Source organism: Sturnira hondurensis, unplaced genomic scaffold (genome assembly GCF_014824575.4).
Source record: "Sturnira hondurensis isolate 20B ecotype Veracruz unplaced genomic scaffold, ASM1482457v3 Scaffold0002597, whole genome shotgun sequence".
In the NCBI taxonomy this organism is placed as follows: Eukaryota; Metazoa; Chordata; class Mammalia; order Chiroptera; family Phyllostomidae; genus Sturnira; species Sturnira hondurensis.
This window is the reverse complement of record NW_028075228.1, coordinates 597,433-622,368: the sequence shown is the minus strand read 5'-3', so window position 1 is coordinate 622,368 and position 24,936 is coordinate 597,433. Positions and strand designations below refer to the sequence as shown.

Below are 24,936 nucleotides of genomic sequence, written 5' to 3'. Positions count from 1 at the left end.
GCAGGACCTGGAGACAGTTGTGTCCTTCATATGTTTTCTTGCCTGGATCTTCCAGGTGCAGGCCTTTATAAATCATAGCTGATGTGCATTCCCATACCTGACAGCTGCAGGATAATTTGGGGGACTGTTGAAAGTTTTAACATCTAAAAGTAAGGTGCCTATTTCGGTGGAAATAGTATCCTACATGACGGTCAACTGAGGTGGAGGTGTGGAAGTTTGAGCATAAAGCAGTGTCCCTGACAGTCCATCAGAAAGGGATGGCCTGGTGGCACCGGTACTATTTGCTTTGTACTTGGGGGCCTGGTGAGGAGTTAGAATAACTTACCAGTGGCTCTGCCCTTTGGCCAGAGCCCTGGTTGTGGTCTTCACAGGCTGGAAGCACGGGCCTTCAGGTGGGTGTGCAGGGCAGCAGCCCCCACTGCACAGGCACTGAGTTACACCATGGTGGGTGAGGGGGAGAAACACCTGCCTCTCCGTTGGTATGGCTTCCACCTTCAGTCACCTGTGCATACCTGTCCCCCTTGCAGAGTTGTGCCACCAGCTAGTTCCCACCAGAATGCAGGGTCTTCAGGCCTAGTGAGTGCAGTACCAATGAACAAGTACATGTGCTCAGGAAAGGACTTGGCTGTGGGACCCGTGCTTTAGTACCCTGTGACATGGCCCATTGTGTCTACACTCCTGTGTAATCTGGCCGGGCCCGAGAGTGGTGGCAGCGTTACAGGATCAGGCTGAAAAAGCTGCTTCTCTGGGCTCTGTCCCTTTCCCTCCGTTTATATCACTGGTGGCAAACAGAGGGCCCGCCGGCCAAGTCTGGCCTCCACCTTGTTTTATCTGGCACCTTGTTTCTACCCTGCAGCAGCGCCGAGCTCCTCGCCTGGTTAAGGAGTAGTTACATTTGTACAGTCCTAAAATTACATTAGGCCCTTCCAAGGCAACTGCGAGGTGAAAATGAGGGTGACACACCTGCTTTATATTCTATTTAGTAAGCAGGGTAAGGCCTTCCACTGGGAAATAGGTCTGATTTTTAGAAGAGCTTTGAAAGGTGCTAGGGCCCCAGCTTAATATCCCAAATCTGATGCACTAAAATCCCTGACCTGAGGGCTGAAGGGCTACTGTTCCCTACAGTCTGGGAATGCTCTTGGTGGTGGTTTCACAGATCTTTATGTCAACCAGGACTAGTGCAGTTTCCTTTAGGGGAGACAGGAAGTGATGTGGATTGGGTAGCTCTGCTCTCAACTCCCCAGGAAGGAGTAGGGCTGAAGAACACTCCTGAAGGCAGAGCTGGAGGCCTGGAGGGTGGGTGGTGGTGACCAGCCCCAATCCTCAAATTCATGGTGGGTCCCTAAGCAAGTGAAGCCTGCGGGATGTGACCAAGACCTTGCCGCTGGGGAACAAAAACAAACTCACTCTTGGTTCCTGAGAGGGGGCGGGGCCTTCCCCAGCACTCCGTGTGTGTGACAGCACTGCCAGCATGCGGTCCTTTGTGCACTGGGCATCCCACAGCACTGGGGTAGCAGGACTAAAGAATGGTCTGAGATTGCCCCTTGAGCATGGGCAGAAATGTGAAGAGGGGGAGAGACCAATCCTGACTTGGCGATGTACCTAATGGAAGGCAGAAGCCCCCTGCAGGCCTTGAGGGAGCCACAAAACAGAACACAAATGACCTTGGCGCTCACCTCAAGGAACTGAATTCTGCCACCAACCAGGACCTCCAATGTGATGGCTTCTGAGCAGAGAACCCAGCATGCTGTGCCAGGAGCCTGCCTGCTGTTTTAGCTGCAACATTTGTGGTAATGTGTAGCGTAAAAACTAACCCAAAGTACCCATACTGATTCCTCATCCCTTTCTACAGCTGGGTAGTCTTCCATCAGCCGGTGTGCTCTTTATTTAGCCGTCTCCTCTAGGTACCTTTGGCTGGGGTCCAATGCATATTTTTTTAAAATGTATTTTATTGATTATGCCATTAGTTGTCCCATCCCCCGCTTCATTCCCCTTCACCCTGCACACACCTGCTCCCACATTTCCCTTTAGTTCACGTCTATGTGTCACAAGTTCTTGCGCTTATACATTTCCCATACTATTCTTGCCCTCCCCCTGTCTATTTTCTACCTACTATCTATACTACTTATTCTCTGTACCTTCTTCCCCCTCTCTCCTCCCACTCCCCTGTTGCTAACCCTCCATGTGATCTCCATTTCTGTGGCTCCACTCCTGATCTAGCTGTCCTCTTAGTTCGCTTTTGTTTTAGGTGTGAGTTTGCTGTCCTTTCACTATTCATATTTTTTATCTTCTTTTTCTTAGATAAGTCCCTTTAATATTTCATATAATAAGGGCTTGGTGATGATGAACTCCTTGAACTTGACCTTATCTGAGAAGAGCTTTATCTGCCCTTCCATTCTAAATGAGAGCTTTGCTGGATAGAGCCATCTTGGATGTAAGTCCCGATGCATATTAAAAGGATTATATGCCACAAACAAGTGAGATTTATTCCTGGAATACAAGGAAGTTTCAACACACAAAAATTAATTGACACATCACAGTAAGAGAATGAAGGGGAAAGAACCACATCATCATCTCAATTGATATAGAAAAAGCATTTGACAAAATTTAACACTTTTTCATGATAAAAACACTCAGCAAACTAGGAATAGAAGTAACTGCCTCCAAATAATGAAGTCCATGTATGAAAAACTCACACCTAAAATCTTAAGAGTGAAAGACTGAAAACTTTCCTCTAAAATGAGGAACAAAGTGCCATGGCCGGTGTAGCTCGGTGGGTACCAACGGATGTTTCTCTCTCTCTCCTCGTCCCCTCTCTCTAAAAATAAATGAAATATTTTAAAAAACAAATAAATAAAATTAGGAACAAGTTAAGAATGCTTACTTTCACTTTATCTCTTCACCATAATACTGGAAGTTAACCACAGCCAGTGTGCAAGAAAAAGAAATAAAAGGAGATCAGATTTGAAAAAAAGGAAAATTATCTCTGTTTGCAGACAACATGATCTTATATGTAAAAAAGCCTAAAGATTCCAATAAGGAAAAGTTAGAACTAAGAAACATACTCAGCAAAGTTGCAAGATATAAAATTAACATGCAAAAATCAGTTTTATTTCTATACATTAATAATAATTCAAAAAGGAAATTAATAAAACAATTCCATTTACATTAGCGTATAAAAGAATAAAATACATAGAAGTAAGCTAAACCAAGGAGGCAAAAGATTTGTACACCAGAGCCCTGGCTGGTGTAGCTCAGTGGATTGAGCGCAGGCCTGCAAACCAGAGGATCGTGGTTCGATTCCAGGTTAGGGCACACACCTGGGTTGCAGGCCAGTTCCCAGCAGGGGATGAAGCCCCTGGCAGGGGGCACACGAGAGGCCACCATACATTGATATTTCTCTCCCTCTCCCCTTCCCCTCTAAAGATAAATAAATTAAAAAAATCATAAAAAAAAAGATTTATACACCAGAAACTTCAAAACGTGCCCTGGCTGGTGTAGCTCAGTGGATTGGGCCTGCGACCACACGATCATGGTTCGATTCCCAGTCAGGGCACATGCCTGGGTTGCAGGCCAGTTCCCAGCAGGGGACTCACGAGAGGCAACTGTGCATTGATATTTCTCTCCTTCTCTCCTTCCTTTCCCCTCTAAAGATAAATTTTTAAAAATTACTTAAAAAATTAAATATTTTATTTATTTTTAGAGAGAGGGGAAGGGAGGGAGAAAGAGAGGGAGAGGAAACATCAATGTGTGGTTGCTTCTCATGTGCCCACTACCGGGGACCTGGCCAGCAACCCAGGCATGTGCCCTGAGTGGGAATCAAACTGGCATCCCTTTGATTTGCAGGCCAGCACTCAATCTACTCAGCCACACCAGCCAGGGCAAAATTAAAAACTTTTAAGCATCAAAAGACACTATCAACTGATGCCTTGGCTGGTGTAGCTCAGTGGATTGAACATGGGCCTGTGAACCACAGGATTGCGGTTCGATTCCCAGTCAGGGCACATGCCTGGGTTGCAGGCCAGTTCCCAGCAGGGGACTCATGGGAGGTAACCATACACTGATATTTCTCTCCTTCTCTCCTTTCCTTCCTCTCTAAAGATAAATAAATTAAATTTTTTAAAAAAGACACTATCAACTGAATTATAAGGCAATCCATCAATCGAGAGAAAATATTTAAATTTAAAATTTTTTATTGATTTGAGAGAGACAAAATCATCAATTTGTTATTCCACTTATTTATGCATTCCTTGCTTCTTTTTGTGTGTGTACTTAAAAAAATCCTCATCTAAGGATATGTTTGTTGATTTTAGAGAGAGAGGAAGGGGGAGAGAGGTATATTGATGTGTGACAGAGACATCAACAGGTCATCTCCCTTATGAGCCATGACCAGGGGATTGAACTTGCAACCCAAGAACTGAGCTACCTGACCAGGGGTGGTGAACACAAAGTATAATATACAGATGATGTAGCGCTGTACACCTGAAACCTATATGATTATATTAACCAATTTTTCCCCAATAATTCAATAAAAATTTAAAAGAGACACTATAGAAACTTAATGGAATAAGAAACAGGGATAACTATATTACTTGAAGATATAACAATAACCAACTTTAAAACTAAAAATAGTAATATGTATTTTAGGAAGCTAAGAAGGAAGGGAAACGGGTTCTAGAAATCTGTTAAATCTTTATCTATCATAGGAGGTCACTTATAAAATGTCTAAATTATGCAAATTAAGAAATAACAGTCCTGTTCAGGGAGCTCAGTTGCTTAGAGCATTGCCCTGATACACCAAGGTTGCAGGTTTGAGCCCTGGTCAGGTGTTGGAACCGCTCTGCCTGGTTTCAGGAGTTGTAAGTGCCCCCCATGGATAAGGCTGAGTGAGCGACCTTTGGACCATAAGCCACTAAGGAGACAAAGCTTATCTCCCTGGCAGCAGCGCTGCCTCTGCTTCATCCATCTCTGCCCCCAACACCTGCTCGTTAGTCAATGATGGGTACAACCCCTCAGAGGGGGGGAAACCTAAGCCAGACATGATCACTTGGGAGGCCCTCAAGGAAGGACTCAGGGGGCTGCAGCAAAGAGGGGGTGATGGACCCTCACCCCCGCCCCCGGCTATTCTGACATAGCCTGAGACCCCATTTCTGTCTGGGAGAAGCACTTCCTGGCTCTAATCCACTTAAGCCTAAAAACCTATGACTGGGAAGGCAGTGCAGCCCTGTACTGGAAAGGGCGGTTTCCTCAGGTGATCAGGCCTAAGACAGAATATGTAAAATCCTATGAAACATGCTTTGTTTAGAATGCTTGAATTTAAATGATAAGGGTCCAAGCAAGAAGTTTGTTCCTCAAAGTTTTATGGCTCTTTAGCTATCTGACCCGGACTGAGAATAAGCCCTCATAGTTCTTTGAATGCTATCTATTGTTTGATCCTTACCTGTCTTCTTGTGCAAATGAACCCAATAAAAGCCCATTGAGAAAAAGGCTCTTGGTCCTTCTCCTGGGAGAGATTGACTGCCTTTCCTCCCCAAACAGATCATGTCTTGGCAATGTTATTTTCATCCGTGGCTGACGGGGGACTTGCGGGCAAAGTTTTCCCCACAGTCAGGCATATGCAGGAATCAATCAATGAATGCATAAACAAGTAGAACAACACATCGATGTTTCTTTCTCTATCTCTCTCCCTCTTCCTCTCTCTCTCCAAAAAACAAAAAACAAAAAACAAAGGAAAAAGAGAAACAACATAGGTATATTATTTAAATACAAAGCCTCTTAACTCATTTCCTGATTGTGCCTTTGCCTTCTTCCTTCCTCTCATAGTTTAGTCTAGCCTCATTGGCTCTCTTGTAGTTCCTTTAAACATGTCAGGCATGCTCCTACTCCAGGGTCCTTGCATTTCTGTTCCCTCTGCCTAGAATATGCTTCCCTAAAATAACTTTGTGATTTTCTTCTTCTTTTCCTTCTGGTCTTTATTCGAAACTCACCATTTCAGTGAAGACTTCCCTGACACACCATTCCCTACTCCCACTACCTGCTTTATTTTTTCCTCTGTAGCACTTCACTTATCACCAGATAATCTATAAGCTGCCTTTTATTTATTTACATATTTATTCAATCTTTCACCAGTACTGTGTAAGTAATGATAAGCAGTGACATTTGCCTATTTTAATTTAAAAAAATTTTTATTGCCCTGGCTGGTATAGCTCGGTGGATTGAGCGCGGGCCTGCGAACCACACGATCGCGGTTCGATTCCCAGTCAGGGCACATGCCTGGGCTGCAGGCCAGTTCCCAGCAGGGGATGCATGAGAGGCAACCATCCATTGACATTTCTCTCCCTCTCTCCTTCCCTTCCCCTCTGAAGATAAATAAAATCTTTTAAAAAAATTTGTATTATTGTTCAGTTACAGTTGTCCCCATTTCCCCCCATTGCTCTCTCCTGCCCTGCCCAGCCCCCAATGTTTTTACTCATCTCTATCACCTCTCTATATACTGGTACAGAGAATAGTTGTTTGGCATCTACAAGGCAGGCACTGGATAAATAGTTGTTAAAAGGGGACTTGAAGATAATCCTAGAGGAACAACTAAAGAGTAAGCTAGAGGGAAGGCTTTTACTTTTGAGGAACTGAGACCAGGTGGTTAAGACTGGGCCAGGAGTAGCTGTCTTTCCCCATATATCATTGGCTTAAAAAAATTTCAAATATTTTGTCAAAGATTAAAGAAATTATTAGTACCTCAAAACAACAGAAAAATGTTTTAGAACTTATGATGGAGAAAAAATGTGAACCCTGAAAACACTACATATGGGATGCAACTAAAACCGTACTCACAAGTAAATGAATTCCTGACATGTTTTCATTATTCAAAAGGAATAAATGAAAAGAAACAAACAGAACATCCATCTGAAGGAACTGAAAGAAAATAACAATGAAAATATTAAAAGAGATAGAAATGAAGATAAAAGCAGAAAGTAATCAATTATGAATGAATAGTGATAAATTTGAGTTCTTTGGGGAAAAAAACAGTGAAATATTAAAATGTCTAGCAAGCATAATCAAGAGAAACAAGGAGCCCTGACCAGTGTGGCTCTGTAGGTTGGGTGTTGTCTTGCAAAACGAAAGATTGCTGGTTTGTTCCCAGTCCGGGCAAATGCCTGGGCTGGAGGTTCAGTCCTGGTTGGGAAGCATACGAGAGGGAGATGATCGATGTCTCTCTCTCACATTGACATTTCTCTCCCTCTCTTCCCTTCTATCTAAAAATAAATAAATATTTTTAAAAAGAAAAGAAAAACAAAGAAATAATAACCCAAATAAATCAAGTCAACAATCAAACTAATAATCCCTTAAAAAGGATCTAACCACACATATAAGTGTGATAGCCAAATGTTTCTAAAATGTGAAAGCCTGATGGAAATGAAAGATTCTCTAGAAATCAAAGTTATTAATTTTCTTGTTTCTGAGAGGAAACAAGAAAACTTGACCGGGCCGATGACCCTAGAAGAAAATTAAAAGCTGTCAGAGAATATATTTAAAAGACAGGCCCAGGCCAGATGGATTTTTGGAGAGTCCTTTCATTTCTTTCACTAAATAGTTAGGTAAAAACATAAAAAATGTATCATGGTTTTGTGACATATTTTTTAAACCTTTAAACGTTTGATCCACTGAGAGTGTGTTCCAATTTAAGGAATGAAAATACCTGTTTGCTGATTGTGTTTTCACATGATTCTGGTTTCCTCACTTCCTGGTGAGTGTCCCTCAGGCACCACCAGCCCACCTATGGCTGACATTTATGAGTGGAAGTCATGTGAGCCAGCTCGTACATAACCCATTTCACAGATGGTCCACAAGTGTCTCGACTGTGACACACTGAAATGGAACTCAAGACTTCAGACTACCATTTTAACGCTCTCTCCACACTCCCAAATCTTGCCTATTTATTTAAACAGTAGGGAAAAAGCACTATTAATGTTTAAGAATGTCAAATTAAAACCACATAGATTCTCTATTCCCAAGAATTGAAAGATATTTGTATTCTTTTTTTAATTTTTTTTAATTTTTAGATTATTTATTTATCTTTAGAGGGGAAGGAGAGAGGGAGAGAAACATCAATGTATGAGCTACACCAGCCAGGGCCTATATTCTAAAAAATGTTCATGGCAGCATTATTAATGATAGCCAAGTAGNACACACTGAAATGGAACTCAAGACTTCAGACTACCATTTTAACGCTCTCTCCACACTCCCAAATCTTGCCTATTTATTTAAACAGTAGGGAAAAAGCACTATTAATGTTTAAGAATGTCAAATTAAAACCACATAGATTCTCTATTCCCAAGGATTGAAAGATATTTATATTCTTTTTTTTATTTTTTTAATTTTTAGATTATTTATTTATCTTTAGAGGGGAAGGAGAGAGGGAGAGAAACATCAATGTATGGTTGCCGTTTGTGCACCCCCTGCTGGAAGTTGGCCTGCAGGGAACCAGCCTGCAACCCAGGCATGTGCCCTGACTGGGAATCGAACCGCGATCCTCTGGTTCGCAGGCTCATGCTCAATCCACTGAGCTACGCCAGCCAGGGCCTATATTCTAAAAAATGTTCATGGCAGCATTATTAATGATAGCCAAGTAGTGGAAACAACCCAAGTGTCCACTGACGGATGAATGGATAAACAAAATGTGGTATACACATAGAGTGGAATATTTTTCAGCCTTAAAAGGAAGGACATTCTAACACGGCTACAGCATGAATGAACTTTGAGAACAGTATGCTAAGTGAAATAAGCCAGTCACAAAATGACAAATATTGTACGATTTCATTTACATGACGTACTCAAAATCATAAGGGACAGAGAATATAATGGTGGTTACTAAGGTTTGGGGAGAGAGGGGAAGGGGATTGGGTCATTGTTATTTAATGGGTATACAGTTTCAGTTTTACTAGATGAAGAATTTATGTGAATGTACTTAATAGCACTATTGAACTGTACAGTAAAAATAGTCAAAAATGGAAAAATTTATACTATATTTTGTCACAATTGAAAAAACAGTGGGCGCATAACCTGAATTACTACTCCACAGAGACAAATGGCCCCACTCCAAAGCTGCACCCTCCCCACACCACCCCCACCAGGGAGTTCACACAGCCACAGCTGCCCACCTCAACGGCCTCCGACAGGCCCTCGAGGGGAAATGGGTGTCCAGAAATTGGCTCCAAACCTTGGAGGAAAGGCCTGTCTGTACCAAGTCTCACCTTCCAATTTGCTTCAACTTGGCTTATTAATGACCAGTGACCAGCGAGTGTCTTCTATCTCTGCCGCTGGCACACCTTTAACCCAATCTAAGTGTACAATTTGTCTTTGTAGCAAATTTCAGAGTTGTGCAGCCCTCGTACAATCCAGTTTAAGAACCTTTTCGTCAACCACTTAATCGTTCTTGGCTCAGGGATCCTCATCTATAGAGAGAACATGAGCCTCTCCATAGGCCACCAACAAATTTTGCCTATTACTATTTTACTTGCTTACGAGGACCTGTTTTTAGATTTCTATCATATCCCACTCGCAGCCGGGTCCTAGCCCACGTGATACCCGCAAGAGCAGAGCTTTCACTCGGGGAAGGGAGGTGGGGACTCACAGGAGATAGCTCCCTACACAGGTTCTGTCCACAGCCCCGCCCCAAACCCGACCACCTGCGATCGGGGAATCCAGCCTCTCCAGGCGCCCAGGCTGCGTACGGTGGTGCGGCTCCGGGCTGAATTGGTGATGCCTGGGAGTTGCGGGCGCCTGCGCAGTGGGGAAGGCCGTGCTCGCCTGGTGCGGCTCAGGGAGGTAACTCGGAGAGGGCTGCAGCGAGCTTCCGGCTCTTTTACCCGGACCGTCGCGCTATGGCCGATGAGGAGCTGGAGGCTCTGCGGAAGCAAAGGCTGGCCGAACTGCAGGCGAAGCAAGGGGTGAGCGCGCCCGCCGCCGGCCCTGTCCATCCTCCTTCGGGGCGCCGTCCTTGCTCGAGGTGGAGGGAGCAGCCGCAGGCCGAGGCTCTGGGCACCGCCATCGGTGTGGGGCCCGCTGGCGGGGAACCCCGCCGCTGACTCAGTCCGTCTTAGGCCTTTCTCCTTGTCGCGTTGCGCGTTGCGTGGGGTTGTGCCGACCACGTGCTGTCCTGCGTGGGTCGGGCTCGAGTTATCTCTCGGGCCGGGTTCGGCTCGCCCCAGAGGTCGCGCCCTGGCTAGCGTTGGTCCAAAGCAGAACTTTGAGCCTGTTTTGACTACTGGTTCCAGCGGAATTGTTTTGTAGGATTCTGACTGCAATAGTAGACCAGCGTTTGTTGGGGGTCTGCTGTGAGAGGTACAGTGGGGCGCATCCAATCCGGAGCGACGGCCCCGGGGAGGAGCCGGAGCCTAGACACGAATCCCATAGATAGAATACTCAAGTAACGACTGTATTGTCGAGAGAGGGAGAGGACTGTGGAAGGGATAGAACGCGGTCATCTCCAAGGAAACGCATTTGAATCAGCAGCGTCCCCAATACCCAACTCACTTTTTAACCCCAGAAATTATCCTTGTCTCCTCAAATACATTTTCATTGTACAGGGATTTCCCCTCCCTAATGGTGGTTTGTGTTCTAAAACATTCCATTATATTGTGATTTTAGGAGTTTATCAAAGAATTTTAATAAGTGGAAACCATCCCATTGACTTCTGGAAGGCCCAGCTTTTTAAAAAAAATTGTTATTCAAGTATAATTGTCTTCATTCCCCCCCACCCCACCCCACCACCACCACTTGGGAGACCCAGCTTTTAATTATTTGGCAATAATTTGATCTCTATCGCTGCAGGACCCTATTAGGTATCTGAAACAAAATACTTTCTGTTTTATCCCCTGTGAAATTAATTACTGGACTAAGACAGAATTATTTTTTCAGGATCCTGGCGATGCAGCACAACAGGAGGCAAAGCACAGGTATGGGCTGGAGCTCTGAAGGGTTGTTTCACCAAATGTTTTTTTTTAACTGGTTATTTTAATAGTATGTTAATCTAAGTTTTTCCTGGAATAGTGATTTTTTCATAAATCACCAGGGTATCTGCTATTAATTTGTTAAATAAATATATGTAGAATCTTGCAGCACTTACTACCTTGTTAAATACAATTACTGGTTTGTTTCTCTGCTAAACCGTGATGGTCTTAAAATCAACATGATGTTAGGACTACCTCCCAGAGATGTTGTGAGGGTTACATGGGTCCAGTACCTCAAATTTAGTAAATGCTAGGTAAATATTGACTGTTACACTATTCTTATTTTATCCTAGCACGTGGCAGAATACCTTACCCTTGGCAGGTTTATCGAATCTATAGTTAGTTATCCCATCATGCTACCTTTTTATTTCTGTGATAAAAGAATACATAACAAATTTACTATAACAACCATTTGTAAGTATACAGTTCTGTCATATTAACTGTATTCTCATTATTGTGCAACAGAGCTCTAGAACTTTTTCATCTTGCAAAATTGAAACTATGCTTATTGACTGACTCCTCATTTTTCCCTGCCTCCTCACACTGCCTTTCAACCCAGCCAGTGAATATTTACTGAGCACCTGCTGTAGGTCAGGCACTGTGCTGGGTCCTTAGGAATAGGCAAGTCAGAGAAGGTCCCTGCTCATACATGGCTTGTGTTAGCGGGGTAAGATAGTAAACACCTGGGACAGTGCTAAGAAGAAAGTGAAACTACATGCATGTCACTGATTCTGAGGTGTATCTTTGTTCATGGTTTAACATATCTGAAATGAGGTGGGTTTCATGATCAGTCACTGTTGTCCTGGGTTCTGCCAGGGATGGTTTACTTTTGCTTCTGCCATCACTTGGGTACAGTTCTAACCTGAGACATCTTAAAATTAAGTTCTATGCTTGAGGTTCCCACTCTTTCCCTCCACCCTGGTGCTGTGGATTCCTGCAGTAAATTTGCATGACTAAAGTTTGAAGTTGAAATTCTCAAAGGAACTTTTTTTCTTCCTCCACTCAGGGCCAGGTTTGATGCATGCACCCTTACTTGCTGTCCCTTTTTGCATGACAAGTTTATTTCCTGTTTACTTTGTTGCGGCCATTGCTCTTTGCTGCCCCAGCTTTGAGTGTGGAGTTTCCTATTAGATTCCTCATCTAGGCTCTTTTTTTTGTTCTTAAAAGTACACAACACCATGGTCCATCTCACGGTCAACGGCATCTTAGACTCGGTGAAATGGAGTAACAGTTGTTCATGGCAGGGTTGAATGAAGTACTCAGGTGCAGGAAGGAAATGACCATGGAAGTGGACTTCAGATTCCACTGGAAGTGTTCCATGAACCCTAGGGCTCCTCTGATCGGGGGCGATAGTGGGCATAGCCAGCCCCAGTTCCAACTCAGCTTAGCCAAAGAATTTCTGCTTTCGTCTGTGTTAAGTTCCTTGAAGGACTTCACTTAAAAAAATTGCTGCTACTTAAAAAAAAAGTTTGAAGCCACTGTGCTAGGAACATGAACTAGTTCCTACTTGGATAGGTGGGAAGGTGCAAAGATAGTGGCAGAGTTACAGTTTCACTTCACCTTCCTACCCCCAAAATAGAACTGTCTTGAAACAATGGGATTTGGTTCTAGCTTGGCCACAATTACTATATCCCCTTATAGTTTCCCTAGGTTTCAGCTTCTTCATCTCTGAGATTACACGAATTAATAAGTACAAATGTTTTAGCACCTTTCACACAGTAAATGCTTAGTAAATGTTGGTAATGGTGGCTGAACCAAAACTCCTACATAAGTTATAAAAATGTAAAGCTGTACCTTTCAACCTTGAAATCTGTACCCACACATATAAAGTTGGCTTTTGAGAACAAGAGTGGACTCTTACTTATTTTTGAAATTTAATCTTTATTGTATCTTTTCTATTACTTTTTAGTCCCCTTATATCTCCCTCCCCCCAGCAATCACCACACTGTTGTCCATGTCCATGAGTCCTTTTTCCTTCATCCCTCCACCCCTCTGTCCACTAGCTGTCATCTGCCCTCCAACTACCAGTCTGTGAGTGGACTCTTTTACCGTAGTGAGAACTGCTGCCGTCCACACAGCACCTACTGTAGTGCAGTCTCTCTGCAGCAACCTTCCATCTTGGGAAACCTATTGAGTGAGTTGCATTTTTGTGTGTTCAATAGGAATGCTGATGGCTTAGTTCTAATTTTGCTTGACCTGTTCTTGTTGTAGAGAAGCAGAAATGAGAAACAGTATCTTAGCCCAAGTTCTGGATCAGTCAGCCCGGGCCCGGTGTAAGCATCTTCAGTTTTCTTTATTTCCATAAAATTGGCTTGGGTTAGTTGAATGGTAAGGTATGAGATTATTGCTGCCTCTAGATGAAATATTTATTTAACTTAAAAACACTTAAAATACAGATACTTGTAAGAAATGTGAAGTTTATAAACCTAAAGAAATGGACTTTAATTGTTATTTCTTTAAAAGATTTTGTTTATCTTTAGAGAGGAAGGGAGGGAAAGAGGAGAGAAATATCAGTGTATGGTTGCCTCTCATGAGTCCCCTGACTGGGAATCGAACTTCGATCCTCTGGTTCACAGGTCCACGCTCAATCCATTGAGCTACACCAGCCAGGGCTGGACTTTAATTATTAAATGAATCAGCTTGGTCTACCAAGGAGGTGATCCCCCCAGTGCTCATTAGGTAAAATTCACAGTCAACAACTGTTAAGTCAGTTACAAAATGTTGCTAGTGGTTGACCTCAGTGATAGGAACATGAGGGGTTTATTGTATTTGTCTTAGTTAATAATTTTTCATAATAAAAACCAAGAAGAAAACCATGTGGAAAAAAATTAAATGAACCAGTTGGAATAAACCGCTATCTTCTGTATTGTAACTTGAAGCCCAGCTTAGAAGAGGCAGCCTTAGATGGATACTTATTTTATATGTAGTTATATATAATCTATTTTTCAGAGAACAGTAATTTTGGGTTGGCTAAAAAGTTCATTTATTTTTCCATAAGATGGCTCTTAGTGGCACTTAGTTGTCTTTAACTTCATTCCAATTGATCTTATTAGACTGTACTGTGACAGCTGTCATATCAGGATGCATTGAAAAAAAAACTTAACAAGCCCTAGCTGGTGTGGCTCAGTAGATTGAGCATTGGCCTGCTAACTGAAAGGTTGCCGGTTCAATTCCCAGTCAGGGCACATGCCTGGGTTTTGGGCCAGGTCCTCAGTTGGGGGTGTGTGAGAGATGACTGATCACTGTTCTCTCCTGTTTTCCCTGTCTTCCCTCTCTTTAAAAATAAATTTTAAAAATCTTTTAAAAAATTAAAAATAAAAGCATCAAAATTGGTGAATTTTTGGGTAGCTATTATAATATTGAAGGTGGAAGAAAATATGCAACATTTTCAGCATATTATGCTTTATTATTTCAAGAAAGGTAAAACCACAGAAAAAGATTTTTGCAGTGTGTGGAGAAGGTGCTGTGACCGATTGAACTTATCAAAAGTGGTTTGTGAAGTTTCGTGCTGGAGATTTCTCGCCGGATGGTGCTCCTCGGTCAGGTAGACCAGCTGCAGTTGATAACTATCAAGTCAAGACATTAATTGAGAACAATGAATGTCATACCATGTGGGAGATAGCCAACATACTTAAAATATCCAAATCAATAAAGTTATTGGTGAAAATAAAAAAAAGTGTTTTATTTTAGGGAAATAAATGAAATGGACTTTCTGGTCAACCCAATATATATTTTTAAAAAGAAAGCCATGGGGCTTAGCCTCTGAGGACCCAAGTTTAATCTCTGCTCTGCCACTACTTCTGTGTAGCCTTGACTGAGATTGACATGGCTGAACTTTAGTTTCCCCATTTTTTTTAATACTCACCCAAGGATATGTTTACTGATTTAAGAGAGAGAAAGGGAGAAATAGAGACTGAGGATCAAACCCACAGTCTAGGTGTGTTCCCAGACCAGGAATTGAACCCTCAACCTTTTGGTATACGGGATGATGCTCTAACCAACTGAGCCATCTGGCCAGGGCAGATTCCTCATTTTTAAGAGGGTAATAGTACCTTCTGCCATTCCTACCTTGGTAGTCTCAAGACATAAATAAGTGTGTGAAATGCTTTGGAAATGTTGTTGCTTAATTTTAGGTTATTAATGCATTTAGTTTTGACACCTTTTTGTATTTTTTCTTTTTAGTAAGTAACTTAGCACTTGTAAAGCCTGAAAAAACTAAAGGAGTAGAGAATTACCTTATACAGATGGCAAGATATGGACAGCTAAGTGGGAAGGTAAGCTTGAGTTAGTTTTACCTGTTGTTACCTACTTTATGAAAACATATCTTCAAAAGGTCAGTTTTGCCCTGGCCAGGTAGCTCAGTTGGTTAGAGCTTCATCCCAATACACCAAGGTTGGGGGTTTGATCCCCAGTCAGGGCACATACAAGAATCAACCAGTGGGACTTCCAGCCAAGATGGGGGTGTAGGTAGATACACTGTGCCCCTCGCACAAGCAAAATAAGGACAACAAAAATTTAGAAACAAAATAACAACCAGTACTGATGGAAAATTGAACTGTATGGAAGTCCAACAACCAAGGAGTTAAAGTAGACACATTCATCCAGACTGGTAAGAGGGTGGAGTCAGGGAGCTGGGACAGAGAGGGCTCATGGCAGGGCAGCTGGCGGACCGAGGGAGGCAGCGGATTGTGGAGGGGCCTGGTGTGCAAGGTGGCTTGCAGAACCGGGTGGTCCCACATTTGTGTGCAGATAAACCAGGCAAAACTGGGGAGTGAGATAGACCACGCAACCCAGGGCGCCAGCTCCGGGAAATAAAGCCTCAAACCACTGATTGAAAACACCTGTGGGGGTTGAGGTGCCAGGAGAGACTCCCAACCTCACAGGAGAATTCGTTGGAGAGACCAACAAATATACACAAGCCCACCCACCCAGGAATCAGCACCGGAAAGACCATTTGCTTGGGGGAAGCAGTAGAAATGACTGAAATCCTGCAGAGAGCAGAGCAAGCTCCATTGTTCCCTCTCGGACCCCTCCCTGACATAACAGCCTCAGAACCTAGCAACTGGGTTGCCCTGCCCCAGGTGAATACCTAAGGCTCCACCCCTCACTACATAACAGGCACGTCAGGACAAAAAAAATGGCTCAAATGAAAGATAAAATCTCCAGAAAAAATACAACTAAAGAAGAGATAGCCAACCTATCAGACGCACAGTTCACATCATTGGTGATCAGCGTGCTCACAGAATTGATTGAATTTGGTCGCAAATTAGGCGAAAAAATGAAGGCTACACTAAGTGAAATAAAGGAAAATGTACAGGGAACCAATAGTGATGGAAAGGAAACTGGGACTCAGATCAATGAAGTGGACCAGAAGGAAGAAACAACCAAACAAATGAATGAAGAAACAAGAATTTTAAAAAAATGGGAGGCTTGGGAACCTCCAGGACATCTTTAAACATTCCAACATCCGAATTATAGGGGTACCGGGGGTGGGGGGGGACAGCAACAAGTGGAAAACTTATTTGAGCAAATAATAAAGGAGAACTTCCTCTATCTGGCAAAGGAAAGAGACTTCCAGAAAGTCCAGGAAGCTCAGAGTCCCAAAGAAGTTGGACCCAAGAAGGAACACACCAAGGCACATCATAATTACATTAGCCAAGATTAAAATGAAGGAGAGAATCCTAGAAGCAGCAAAAGATAAGGGGACAGTCACCTACAAAGGAGTTCCCATCAGACTGTCAGCTGATTTCTCGAAAGAAACCTTACAGGTAAGAAGAGGCTGGAAAGAAGTATTCCACGTCATGAAATCCAAAGACCGNATAAAGCCTCAAACCACTGATTGAAAACACCTGTGGGGGTTGAGGTGCCAGGAGAGACTCCCAGCCTCACAGGAGAATTCGTTGGAGAGACCAACAAATATACACAAGGCCACCCACCCAGGAATCAGCACCGGAAAGACCGTTTGCTTGGGGGAAGCAGTGGAAATGACTGAAATCCTGCAGAGAGCAGAGCAAGCTCCATTGTTCCCTCTCGGACCCCTCCCTGACATAACAGCCTCAGAACCTAGCAACTGGGTTGCCCTGCCCCAGGTGAATACCTAAGGCTCCACCCCTCACTACATAACAGGCACATCAGGACAAAAAAAATGGCTCAAATGAAAGAACAGATAAAATCTCCAGAAAAAATACAACTAAAGAAGAGATAGCCAACCTATCAGACGCACAGTTCACATCATTGGTGATCAGCATGCTCACAGAATTGATTGAATTTGGTCGCGAATTAGGCGAAAAAATGAAGGCTACACTAAGTGAAATAAAGGAAAATGTACAGGGAACCAATAGTGATGGAAAGGAAACTGGGACTCAGATCAATGAAGTAGACCAGAAGGAAGAAACAACCAAACAAATGAATGAAGAAACAAGAATTTTAAAAAAATGAGAGGCTTGGGAACCTCCAGGACATCTTTAAACATTCCAACATCTGAATTATAGGGGTACGGGAGGGGGAGAGGAACAGCAACAAGTGGAAAATTTATTTGAGCAAATAATAAAGGAGAACTTCCTCTATCTGGCAAAGGAAAGAGACTTCCAGGAAGTCCGGGAAGCTCAGAGTCCCAAAGAAGTTGGACCCAAGAAGGAACACACCAAGGCACATCATCATTACATTAACCAAGATTAAAATGAAGGAGAGAATCCTAGAAGCAGCAAAAGATAAGGGGACAGTCACCTACAAAGGAGTTACCATCAGACTGTCAGCTGATTTCTCGAAAGAAACCTTACAGGCAAGAAGAGGCTGGAAAGAAGTATTCCAGGTCATGAAATCCAAAGACCGATATCCAAGATTGCTCTATCCAGCAAAGCTTTCATTTAGACTGGATGGGCAGATAAAGTGCTTCTCAGATAAGGTCACGTTGAAGGAGTTCATCATCACCAAGCCCTTATTATATGAAATGTTAAAGGGACTTCAAAGAAAAGAAGATAGAAAACATGTATAGTAAAAAGACAAAAAAGTCACAATCATTGAGAACCACACCTAAAACAAAAACAAAGCAAACAACTAGAATAGGAACAGAACCACAGAAATGGAGATCACGGGGAGGGTTATCAACAGGGGAGTGGGAGGAGGAGAGAGGGGGAAAAGGTACAGAGAATAAGTAGCATAGACGGTAGGTAGAAAATAGAGGGCAAGAATAGTATGGGAAAATGAGAAGCCAAAGAACTTGTATGAATGACACATGGACATGAACTAAAGGGGGGGGATGTGGGTGGGAAGGGGTGTGCAGGGTGGAGAGGAGTGAAGGGAAAATGGGAGAACTGTAATAGCATAATCAATAAAATATATTAAAAAATAAAAATAGTTTAAAAAAATCAACCAATGCATTCATAAATAAGTGGAACAACAAATCAATGTTTCTGTCCAAAAAAAAAGTGGATTTTATCTCTGGTTATAGAAATCTTGTTGACTATTTCAAGGAAGCAATTTTAAAGGTGAGAATAAGTGTACCAACCATAAATAACTGCCTTTCTGAAAATCCTCTGCTGCTTTTTCCCCCTGACTTTGTTGTGGAACCTGGTTGTTATCTGTGACCAGCTAGGGTTTCTCAACAATACATATTAAAAAACTACCAACGCAGGTAGACATTAAGCTTGTTTTGCAAGTCAAGGGGTGCTAAAATTCCTGGTTATTGTGTGTGTCTCGGTAATGCCATGATGGATATATTCTTGCAAGACTGTCCCCAAAGATGCACATGCATCCCACCTGCACTGGGGAGCTCTCTGCCGCCACCATAGCCTGGAAGTATCACTTCAGCCCTGAACTCCCTACACTAAAATGTAGGAGGACTCAGTGACTGGTCCATCTTTTTTGAATGACTATCTCCTGTGTTTAACCTTTCAAGGTCTCAAGGGAAGAGGTGATGTGTGTCTCTCACTGATACAACAGAGGGGTGTAGGGGGTTGTCTTTGTCTGCTAGTGGTGGTAAAGCCATTCCTAAATACCTGTTAACTTTGAATTTTTCTGGATACTTTCCCCCTCAGATGACTAGCAGAGCAGTTCTATTTGGAGCTTAAACTAACTTGCCGTAGAGATACGGCAAGTTTGGTTCTAGGCTGCTGCAGTAAAGCTACTCATAATCTCTTTTTGCTGGACGGTCTTGCCTTCACTTTGTAAAATATGCAACACCTGTGAAGTGCAGTAAAGCAAAGCACAGTGAAACCAGGTATGCCCGCTGTTATAACTGGTAGTTTATTTTTTGTAAGAGTTTATTTGTTTTTCAGAAGAGAAGGGAGTGAGAAGGAGGGAGACATATCAGTGTGTGAGAGAAATGGTCAGTCAGTTGCCTCTCACAAATCCCCAGCTGGGGACCTGGCCTGCAACCCAGGCACGTGCCCGACCAGGAATCAAACTGGTGACTCTTTGGTTAATGGGTTAGCACTCAGCTCACTGAACCACACCAGCCAGGGTAGTTATAACTGGTAGTTCCAATCTCTTGCCCTACCTCTCCTTCCCTCTTGACCTCTACCTCCGTACCCCAGAAAGACTAAAATGATTCAATCTGCTGAGTCAATTCTTTGCTTAAAAGTACTGTTTTTCTTTCTGGTTATCCTAGGTAACAGAACAGGGTTTAATAGAAATCCTTGAAAAAGTAAGCCAACAAACAGAAAAGAAAACCACAGTTAAAGTAAGTTTCCCCAAATGCACGTGGCAAAAGAGAAAAATTGATATTTGAAATGTTGTGTTCAATGTACATATACTGTGTTACAACATGTTTCAGCCTATAGACATTCCCATTGTGTAACACATGGAGGTTTGAGGGGCAAGACTGCATTTATTGAGTGGTCTAATCTTTAAGGCTTGTGTGTCATTATTCCCTCTCCCGTTAGATGTAAAACACATGAAGTCGTTTTAAAGACAGACAAAAATGTCTTCTTGTAGTAGGTGGCATTATCACTTTTGAGAAAATCTGGGTTGTGCTTTTTAAAACACATAGTAACACTTGTTTAATTCCCACCCTTTCACCAGTTCAACAGGAGAAAAGTGATGGATTCCGATGAAGATGACGACTATTGAATTTAGGGTGTGTAGGCACTGGAACTTCATGGGACAGTTGCAGGACAGATATTGCTTGGCAGAAGCTAAGATCTGATTGGATGTTTACCTTGTTTACTGTTTATATACCTTTAGAAAAATAAACTTGTTATGTAAAATAAAACAATTTGGGCAAAATTATTTTAGTACTGTAGCTGAATGAACAGAAGATCTGTATTTTGCATTTTTTCTTTTCCTACCAAAAAAACTTCTAAACATGTAGTAGCCTGAATATATCCTTTGTAATTATGACATTAGCATTAGGTAACAAAATGGCTGTAGCAGAAATAGAAATTGCTTGAGAAGTAAGAAGACAGTAGCATCCAGTAACATCATGGGAGTTAAAACCGATAAATTAAGCTGAATCAACTTTAATTAATTTCCAAGACAGATTCTGAAAGCAGGTGAGCTATTTTTCTTCCTGCAAATAGTACTTATGTGTAATATAAGAATATTCTTAGCTTTGGTTTCATTTATAGTCTGCTTTTCAAAGGCCTTGAGGTGTATTATCTAACAAATAATTACCTCTATCCAAAAACCCTCTATAAGTAGAGTGATACTTCTAATGAAAAGAATTCTCAAAATAGGACATACTGCTAATAGTACTTCAACAATAATAAACATGTTTGTAAGAGAAATAACACTTATGATCATTAAAATCTAGTTGATGGTTTAACAACAGTTAAACATTTTGGTAGAAATGTTCTGGGTTCTTCAATAAAGTTGCAGGTAATTTAAAGCAAATGTCATGTTTTGTATTGTGCTTCACTCCCCTTTGCTCATAAATTTAATTTGTAAGTTTAACTCTGAAGTGAGCTGTTCCATATAACCTTTTAGATGTCTTAGTTTGTGAGACCCAGCCCAAGAGGAAGTTAGAATATTTAATGTGATGAATAGAATCAGCTGCAGAAAAGTGATGGGAAATGTGGTTTACAACTCCAGTCTCTGCTTTAGCTACCATACCACTGACATGTTTAAAGTACTGTACATTTGAGAGTTTACTCTATTAGAATCTTGAAATTTGTAACTATAGTCAACAAAGAGTGTTGAAATTAAGTGACTAGCATTTCTTTCTCTTTAGTTTTTAAAAAGATTGTATTTACTTTGTTAGGGAGAGGAAGGGAATGAGAAAGGGAGAGAAATGTTGAGTGTGTGAGGTTACCTCTGGCATGCCCCCAGCTGGGGATCTGGCCTGTAACCCTGTGTCCTGACTGGGAATTGAACCAGCAACCTTTCACTTTGGAGGCCAGCGTTCAGTCCACTGAGCCACACCAGCCAGGGCACTGACTAGCATTTTTGAATGAACAAACAAGTGAGTAGAACCATTAAGAACATCATCATTTTTTAAAAAGAACAGAATTAAATAATCAAAAGTAAATTTTGATGAAGGATTTTGAAAAACAAAAAATCTAGTTACAGGTAAATTTTGCTTTAGGTCTCAGTTACATTAAAATGCTGGAGGGAGACTAGAAAATTCTTAGCAAGTATTGTTATCACTGTCAACTACCAATGTGAATCTAAAGATTGTCAAACTCTGGGCTTCAAAGACACGAGAATGGAAAGTGTTTCTGTGTACAGGGATGGACGTTCTTGAAGACAAGGTGTGGAATGCATTTCGGTCTATGGAGTGGGGAGTGCTTATTCTAACCTAGCAGTACTTTGAACTCAAAACATTCAAAATTGAAACTTGGGCATTAGCAATTTTTTTAAACAAGTTTATTTTTAGAGAGGGCAAAGGAAGGAGAGAGAGGGAGAGAAACCTCCCTCCGTCTCAGGGAGGGTGGTTGCCTCTCGTGTGCCCCCTGCTGGGAACTGGCCTGCAACCCAGGGGTGTGCCCTGACTGGGAATCGAAACACAACTGTTTGGTTCACAGGCCCGTGCTCAGTCCACTGAGCTGCAGCAGCCAGGGTGGCAATTTCTAAGTTGTCTAATCAAGTTTAGTGTTAAGTGGGAAAGCAATTCGAGAAACACACACAAGTGTTTTCAAATATAATTGAGGGAAATCACTTCAGATAGCTACCCTGCTGATTACCAGAATACCTCAGGAGGAAACTCCTCCCTTAAGATTGACAGTCCATTCAGGGTATTCCTGTCTCCAGGTGAAGGAACAGCCAGCTGGAAACTGCCGAATCAGATGACACTGCCAGTCATTGCCAGTTGTGCTTTGTCCTCAGCTCTGACAGTGCAAGCAAATTAGCCCCCTTATTTCTCTGAACTTGTTTCCTATTTGATAGTTCTGCCTGCCAATTGCTAAAATTATATTGTACCATCCAAAAAATTTGGTGGTGTCATTGTGTACCGGAAATGGCTGTTTTGATAAACTATAGGATATGGTTTCTTAATTAGGATGGTTGAGAACCATAGCAACTTAAGGCAATGAGTTATTTTGCTCAAAAGTGGAGAACAATGTGGGATGCCCTGTCCTACAGAGCTTTCCTGGCCACCGCAGATGAGAACGACTCATCCCAGACACAAATCTGTTGTTACGGCTGGAAAAGGGGTGGTGATTCCCTGTAGTGGAGAATACCCTGAGCCATTCTCCAAAACGACTTTTATAGGAGTCGGTTTGTGCAGGGGTATACAGCATGCATGTACAGCTCATCAATCAATGCCGAGAAGCTATAGTTAATAGAAAACAGTATCTGTAGATACAGAGATCTGCCTCAGGTTAGTATCTTAGACATGCTGACCCCAGCGGGTTGTTAAGGACTTTCATGAGATAAGGAGTTCACTCCTCGTGCTTATCTGGTTAATACCAACAGAGCCATACAGAGCAAAGCAAGCTTCAAAGGGTACAGTGCATCCTTCAGGCCAGATTTCCCACGTGAACCCTCGGTGCTAGCATCGGGTCATGCCCGCCTCCTGCATTCCCAGCACTGTGGTCAAGACTCACAAGCCTCTCTCAGGACATTGCTCACGAGGGGCTACAGTCTCCAATGCCACACAAAGCGGTCCCCAACAGAAAAGGATGAAAATGAATTAAATTTGCAAAGCAACAACACTCATTTCCTGTGTGGGCAGGCTAAGAAGCCGTAATATATTCATTTTTCTTCTGATTATAAAAGAAAGTTTTGTGGGCCCTGGGCACCATGTCTGATGTGTTGTCAGGGTAGACAGGTAATGAATGATGTGCTCCGATGACGCAGTTTACGTTTCAGCCACAGTCATACCTATAACAGAAATAAAATGTACATCCAGTGGGGGGAGATTTTTCCACACACAAAGCACATGCTTATAGCAGAGGTTTTGAAACACTATCTCTATAGCAAGTACTTACCAGTAACTTAAAAAAAGTACACTGTGACACACTCAAGAATCATAAAGTTTACTGTTTCTTTTCCATCATTTGGCACATACCCAAGGCACATTAGAAAATTAGAAATCATAAATTACTTTATAGAAAAATAATCAGCCCCTCCCTTCTTTACATACACAAGTATTTCTAAGAACATGCACTAAGCCATTTCCCTATTACAAAGTTATTTGAAAATGCACTCAGGGCAAGCCCATGTTTGTGGATCTAGACCAATTAACATAAAAAAATAAGTATAATTTATAGAAATTCATTAAAAGGAATAAATAGCATTAAATTCTAACTCAAAGATACTTGGACCTGGTTTGTGCTGTAAGTTTTGAATCTGAACTAAAAGACAGAAAAGACGTGCCAACTCTACCTTCTATTCCCACTGTCCTCAGATGTGACCTTTAAGGGGAGGCTCCTAATGGAAAGGGTACCCCACAGACGCTGCTACGGGTGGGCGTGTGCAGTGATCGAACATCTGTATGTACTTTTTGTTAGAAAAGTTAGACCCACCTTTGCCCACATACATAGTGTCAAACAGGCCATCTGTGTCCTTTTCACTAAAACGAGCATCAAAATGGCATTTAGGCATCTTTGGATTCAAGTGTTGCTTTGCGAGGGAACATTTTCCAGGTCCTATTTTCTTCATTCAAAAGGGACATTTCTGCCTGGCCTCCATAGTACCATAAAACCGAAACCGCTTCCCTTCAGCTCATCCCGCGTGGTGGAATTGTTTTAGCTTTCATGTGATATATGTCACAAAGGTTTAGAACCTTTCAGCAGGAGATCAGAATCTGGTGATGAAACCTCTCACTGTAACCAAGGAACCCTAATACTTAAGAAGAAACAGCCCTGACTGGTAGCTCAGCTTTGCGTCCTGCTACACCAAGGTGGCGCATTTGATCCCTGGTCAGGACACATGTAAGAATCCACAAATGAAAGCATAAATATGTAGAACAACAAATCCATGTTTCTCCAAATCAATTTAAAATATTTTTTAAAAGAATCATACACCCTAGTCTTAAGGAACTGGATACTACTGGGATTTTTGTGTAGTCCTTTTCAAGTGTATTCATTAGCTCTGAAGAGGAAAGAGATGGTGACCATTTTCTTTGTTGTATTTTTCCAGCCATGGAAAAGCTTTTAGGAACTTTCTGCTTTCTCTCAAGCCAAAGTCCATTTCCAACCTGTATTCATGCTCGGCATCTTCTTGCTAAGGACTCACTTCTTGGCAGCCAAATTAATTCCTTATTACTGTTAAGACTGGGAAATACTGGCCTCTTGGGGCATGGGGAGGTTGCTGGCAGCCTCTGGGCCCTTCGGTACAACTGCATCGTTGACAGTATGTCTGCCAAGTGTCTGCCTGTTCCCAGGAACAGTTTGCTTCAGTCCACTCCTCTCAGGCCCGTCACCGTTTCCTCTGTCAGCAGCCTGAGAGCTGGTCTGGTCTGACAGGTTGTGCTGTTGCTCTGTGACTTCTTCCCTCCCTGGCTAAAGAGAAGGCACAATTCAAACAGTTAACCTGTGTACTGGACTCC

The 24,936-nt window shown here is 42.3% G+C and overlaps 2 protein-coding genes across 15 annotated transcripts in view; one reads left to right on the top strand and one right to left on the bottom strand.

Moving 5' to 3' along the window:
• The first annotated feature begins 9,681 nt into the window (after nucleotides 1-9,681).
• PDCD5 (programmed cell death 5) lies at nucleotides 9,682-20,220 on the top strand. Of its 3 annotated transcripts, XM_037040147.1 has the most exons (6): nucleotides 9,714-9,947; nucleotides 10,918-10,955; nucleotides 13,221-13,282; nucleotides 15,192-15,283; nucleotides 19,618-19,689; nucleotides 20,031-20,220. In XM_037040147.1, exons 1-6 carry the CDS (start codon nucleotides 9,882-9,884, stop codon nucleotides 20,076-20,078), a joined length of 378 nt encoding a protein of 125 aa, XP_036896042.1. In that variant the 5' UTR covers nucleotides 9,714-9,881; the 3' UTR covers nucleotides 20,079-20,220. The 3 variants fall into 3 exon arrangements, with proteins under 3 accessions (XP_036896043.1, XP_036896044.1, XP_036896042.1); XM_037040148.1 differs by lacking the exons at nucleotides 19,618-19,689; nucleotides 20,031-20,220 and adding an exon at nucleotides 18,738-19,293 and having other exon boundaries at nucleotides 9,682-9,947; XM_037040149.1 differs by lacking the exon at nucleotides 19,618-19,689 and having other exon boundaries at nucleotides 9,699-9,947.
• Nucleotides 20,221-23,401: 3,181 nt separating this feature from the next.
• The window catches only part of ANKRD27 (ankyrin repeat domain 27), a 58,108-nt gene continuing 56,573 nt past the window's right edge, over nucleotides 23,402-24,936 (bottom strand). For 9 of the 12 annotated variants that reach the window (XM_037040122.1, XM_037040124.1, XM_037040121.1 and 6 more), the window contains one exon: nucleotides 23,402-24,889. In XM_037040122.1, coding sequence (XP_036896017.1) covers nucleotides 24,656-24,889 — 234 coding nt within the window. In that variant the 3' untranslated portion in view covers nucleotides 23,402-24,655. The remainder of the gene's footprint in view (nucleotides 24,890-24,936) is intronic. The other 3 variants (XM_037040133.1, XM_037040127.1, XM_037040131.1) reach the window with 1 other exon arrangement.